Source organism: Gossypium raimondii, chromosome 7, assembly GCF_025698545.1.
Source record: "Gossypium raimondii isolate GPD5lz chromosome 7, ASM2569854v1, whole genome shotgun sequence".
Taxonomy (NCBI): Eukaryota; Viridiplantae; Streptophyta; class Magnoliopsida; order Malvales; family Malvaceae; genus Gossypium; species Gossypium raimondii.
The window spans coordinates 21,817,863-21,823,040 of record NC_068571.1 but is presented as its reverse complement, the minus strand read 5'-3'; the positions used below and the strand labels follow the sequence as shown (position 1 = coordinate 21,823,040).

General features: G+C 32.3%; 1 protein-coding gene across 3 annotated transcripts; it reads left to right on the top strand.

Annotated features, from left to right (window-relative positions):
- Positions 1 to 484: 484 nt before the first annotated feature.
- On the top strand, positions 485 to 3,177 carry LOC105784681 (uncharacterized). Of its 3 annotated transcripts, none has more exons than XR_008197888.1 (3): positions 485 to 1,203; positions 1,313 to 1,701; positions 2,823 to 3,177. XR_008197888.1 is itself a non-coding variant. In XM_012610592.2 (2 exons), the coding sequence occupies exons 1-2, from the start codon at positions 715 to 717 to the stop codon at positions 1,415 to 1,417; spliced, it is 594 nt and encodes a 197-aa protein (XP_012466046.1). In that variant the 5' UTR covers positions 485 to 714; the 3' UTR covers positions 1,418 to 1,883. The 3 variants fall into 3 exon arrangements, 1 of the variants encoding a protein (XP_012466046.1); XR_008197889.1 differs by having other exon boundaries at positions 2,818 to 3,177; XM_012610592.2 differs by lacking the exon at positions 2,823 to 3,177 and having other exon boundaries at positions 1,313 to 1,883.
- Positions 3,178 to 5,178: the final 2,001 nt, after the last annotated feature.

Here is a 5,178-nt window from a genome sequence, read left to right as displayed (position 1 = left end):
TATAGTATAAATAATGATTTTTGTGAAAATATTATTTTGTATATAAATATTTAAATTATGTAGTTAAACTCATAATTTATTAAAATTTTAATCTTTTATTAATTAAATTGATGTTGAATTAATTCTAAACAATAAAAAAATCAATAACAAGAGTTTACTGAAAGTAGAGATAACAAATATGGATATTAATTGGGGGGATGTTTGTCCCTTAATCCAACGCTCTAACCATAATCACCACAGGCGGCGCAGTCACTGTGGGTTACCCCACCACGTTCCTTAGAAGCGCGTCTATCACACAAAACCTTCTCGTGCGTGAACAGCAAATGAAGGGCAAAAAGTAAAACCGAAGCCCCCGGAGAGTCGCGCATTAAACTTTTATAATCACAACATAGCCATCAACGTGGCAGTAAAATATTGGTGGAATCGTACAACAGAAACAAACCCCAACCGTAGAAGATAACGGCGACTGTCCCCCCCCCCCCCAAAAGAAAAAAGAACACAAAGGGAAAATCGAGGGAGCAGTCTTTTACTTCCAATAATTCATCATTCTCCTAATCCTCTCTGTATTCAAGCTGGCAACACCCTCTCCTTCCTCTTCTTCTTCTCATCTCAGATTTCCCATAAACCCTAACCCTAGATTCCCGTTTCTATGACCAACAATTCTTCAACCCCCATGCTCTAACACAAAATTCCTTGTGAGAACCCCTCCCCAAAATGATGATTCCTTTAATTGTTTCCACATTTATTCACCTTGTTTTCATCTTCGCGGCTGTCAGCTGCGAGAAAGATTCTATTTACGATATCCTAAAGGCCCATGGGCTGCCCATGGGGTTGCTTCCGAAGGGTATATCCCGATTTGATATCGACGATACGGGCCGCTTCGAGGTTCATTTGGATCAGGCCTGTAATGCCAAGTTTGAAAGCCAGTTGCATTTTGATACCAATGTGTCGGGGACCTTGAGTTATGGGCAGATCGGGGCGTTGTCGGGGATTGCGGCTCAAGAGTTGTTTCTTTGGTTCCCGGTTAAAGGGATTGGGGTCGATGTTCCCAGCTCCGGTCTCATTTATTTTGACGTCGGTGTCGTTGTTAAGCAGCTTCCTTTGTCGATGTTCGAAACGCCTAAGGACTGTATGGCGGTAGGGGATTTTGAATCCGGTGATTCAATTCCAGATGACGATTTGTTAGCTGAATCAATTGCCAAGGTTCAATTTCTCTTTTTTTTTTTACTTGCTTCACTCTTAATTGATTAATGCTTTATGAAAAACATGCTAATGAATAGCGGAATTGATCGTTTCTTTATAAAATTTGTAGAGTCAATCCGCGAAACTTGGACATGAACTTGATCAAGGAAGTTTGGGAGGAACCATATGTAGAAAGGTGGGCAAAAGCAGTTGTGTATTAGTGCAATCAGTTTAGCTATCAAAGGGGATTTTGGGGTCCCGGTCACCCCATGCTGTAAATTTTGTTGGAGAGTCTGCTCTAGGTTCCTGTGTGCTTTGCTTGCGTTTTTTTCTTTATTCTATATAGTGCGGAATTGCCGACATACCAAGTCCAGCCGGCTTCTAGCTATGCCAGGATGGCCGATGAGAGGGAAATTGGAAGTTTTCAAACATACATTTTCGATGATCATCATGGTTGGCATATCATATGGATTATGGAATATAAAAATGGAGATGGGAGCATTTGGACGGTGATTTCAGGTGATAAAATCTACGAAATTTTATTCATATGTTAAATTTTTATTTTATTATGAATGTAAGCATGGTTGTTGAATCGAGTCACTTTTTGTTGTAGTAAAAAAAAAAAAAAAGATTTAAGAGAGTTCATGAATGAATCATGATACTAAGTTCAATAATAAAACTGTCTTGCTTCATTTCCATTATTTATTGCTTGGTTAACATTCTGTAAGGCCTTTGTAATCATGCTTCAATATCGTGTTTCAGTTTTTTTTTTTTGTTGATTATTTTCTAATCTTGAGTTTCCCCTGTTCTGCGTCAGATATGCATGTACTATGAGTCCATAATCCATATTATTTCAGTGATAACATGGGTGGGTGTACTGAGGACATTGTTATTTGATCCCTCTTTTTTCTTTTTCTCTTATTTAAGGGACTTACATTTGTTATGCTCAGGTGTAAACCTTGATGGAATCTGTTTTCACTTTTCTTTCTCAGAGAGTTTTTACATAGCTTTATGGCTCTGTAATGCTGGTCATTGGAGTATATCCGTCCTGTGGATTTTTGATCTAGCATTCTCGTCTCCCAAAAATATTTTAAGTTTTACATTTTTCCTTTTATTTTCACTGGGCTTTGGGAGAGGTTGTTAAAACTTTTGCAAAACCAGTGAACTTTTGTGGTATCTACCAGATTGGTTCAATGCCATTTGCTTATTTTCTTGGCATATGGTGGAAGTCGTGACTCGTGAAAAGCATTAAAAAATAGCTCGTTTTAGCATGTATAACCTAAGTTGTCGGATTTTGGATCAGTTAATATCCAGAATCAAAGAATCACTGCAAACGTGGTATACTCCAGTACAGTGCTCTGCATCATGGTGAGATCTTTTTAATCTATGAAGTGTATAATCTGTTTCTTCTTCATCGTTTACTATTCATACGAGATACTGGATGCTTTAGCAATCTTGTAAACAAATAATTTCTTTGCCTTGAGCTACTTGGTTGTGAAATGTTGAATAAGAAAGTGGACGTGTACCTATTAAATAAGGAATGTTTCATCTGAGAATGTCTGAATTGGGGTGTAAAGATCTTGATTTCCTCTCATGTAAGATTTACTGTTTGCCTATACTGGGTCCATGGCATAGTGTAGGGTGATGAAATACAGATGGTTTTGAGCTAGGCCAGTGGACCGACATTAAATTTATTCAACAAGTTGAAGTTTGGTGCCCCACTTGTATGAAAGGACGCGGTTTGTTCTGCACTGTTAGACATAGACATTCCAAGACGCTGAGCCTTGTTTTCATTTCCTAATGGGGGTAACATGTTTGTTTACTTAAAATGATTAAAACGATAGTATCTCGGGTGAACATGCTATTCTTTTGTGTTCATTACTTGGCCCTTGTAGTTAAAGGTAGATAGATAATGATTATGTAAAGAAGCTGTTGTTCTCAGTTGTTGATGGATAAGGGAATTGGAACAACTTGACTGCCTTGTGGTTTTGAACATTTGTGATTTCTTCCTTGCAGAACGATTGTGTGTTTATTGTTATGGATTTATACATCTACAACTTGGTAGACACATAAAAATATTTGTATTTGTTTTAATGCATGAAATGAAAACATTTGTTGAGGATAATAATGCAATCTTTCCATTCTAATTAGGCACCACAAAATCTAATGTTTAATACAAACATGCATGACAAGTTTGATTTTCATTGTATCTATGAAATTTTTATTTCCAAGTCACATATTCGGTAAAATGTAAATGTTATTGTACAGGTAACAAGGTTAAATTATACCAAATCATTCTTGTGTAATTTTGCAATTTATTCATCTATAACATAGGCATAAATTATTAGGAATGTCAAATTTTAACTTCAAATTTAGAATATGAGTGATTGTTTAGTGCAATTAACCCATTAAATATATTTTTTTTCGTTGAAATAAATATATTAATTGTCTAAGTATATTTTGTATTATATTTAATAATGGTATTGTGTTGAAAAGTAGTAGGGTTGGTCAATGTTATATATACACTGTTTTTATTTTATTTTATTTTATCTCGTGCTCATTTATTTTATAAAATTTGTATTTTATTTAAATAAAATTAATAGAAAAATTAGATACAATCAAAATTGTTTGAAAATTAGAAAAAAATAAACAATATCGTTTACGATTTTGATTGTATCTATGTTGCTTACAACCTTTTATTAGAAAAATTATAAACGATATTTTCAACTTTAAAATTTTGTAAAATTGTATTTTAAATTTTGAAACTTTTAAAATGCATAAAACTTTTGATAAATTGTTTTATTACGGTGTATTTATTTATTTTGAGGGTTAAATATGAAATAGTTTAAAAATTAAAATCAATTTTAGATTTTTAAAATGTATGCAAAAAAATCATTTTAAAAATTTATGGAAATGATTTAGTTTTAATATTATTGATATAGTGATATTTCAATTTTAGTTTTTGAAAATATTTTTTCAACATTTTAGATTTAAAAATATTATAGGTTTGCAAATATACTTTAAAAAGTAAGTATTCATGTAAAATTGCCTACTTCTACTACTTTAGCTTACCACAACTAAGGTTTGAAAAGGATTATCACTTCTAGAAGGTTGATATATAACAATTAAGCACTCTCACACAACAATATAACACTTAAAAGAATGAATAACAACTAAAACCACAAGTGTGTACAAGAGAAAATGATAATAATAATAATGAGCTCTTAATCTGTGTGTACTTGTTTCTTACCTTTATATGAGTGCCTTCTGATTGATGATTGAACTACGGACATCTGAAGCCGAGTTTTTAGCCGTTGTCCAAGCATCGGTTTCTTGATGTCAAGGTCAAAGTGACGGTAGTTCCCCCGTCCGTTTGCTAGGGGAATCAATGAGAATGATAACAAAGTATGTTCGTAAAATGTCTCACCCAACTTTTTAAAGATTTTTTAGTGTATCTATTTTTAATTTAAAATTGGAATTTTGTTGTACATTTTGAGTTCAACCTTGGTTATCTTATTCTTGTAACTATTAATGATACATCATTTTGTGTGCCATTATATTCTTTTTACAAATAAATCAAGAAATTCATGATTATTTTATAGTAATTAATACATAATTTCTATTTAACTTAGTAAACAATTTTAAAATGCATGGATATTTTTATATTTTTATTGAATTAAGACAAATAATATTAATTGTACTTAAAATTTTAAGAAATTATTATATTTATGATTATTTAAAAATGAAAACACAATAATAAAAATTAAATTAAATTAAATAATAATTTTAAAATCGAATACTAATTAAAAATAATTTTAAATCAAATTATTAAAAAGATTTCCTGGTGAGCTAAACCACTACAAGATGAAATCAAAACAACCATGACTGAAAGGAGCAAAGACTCAATCAAAACTTAATTTAACAAATTCATCCAAATTGTTATGCAACTCCTAACAATATTGTACAATATAAGAAATTCTATCACACATGTATGCG

Excerpts from the sequence above, each read along its gene's own strand:
- LOC105784681 (XM_012610592.2), top strand. The coding sequence starts at position 715 with ATGATGATTCCTTTAATTGTTTCCACATTTATTCACCTTGTTTTCATC. Across the intron at positions 1,204-1,312 it reads TAGCTGAATCAATTGCCAAG|AGTCAATCCGCGAAACTTGG; the intron begins GTTCAATTTCTC and ends TAAAATTTGTAG.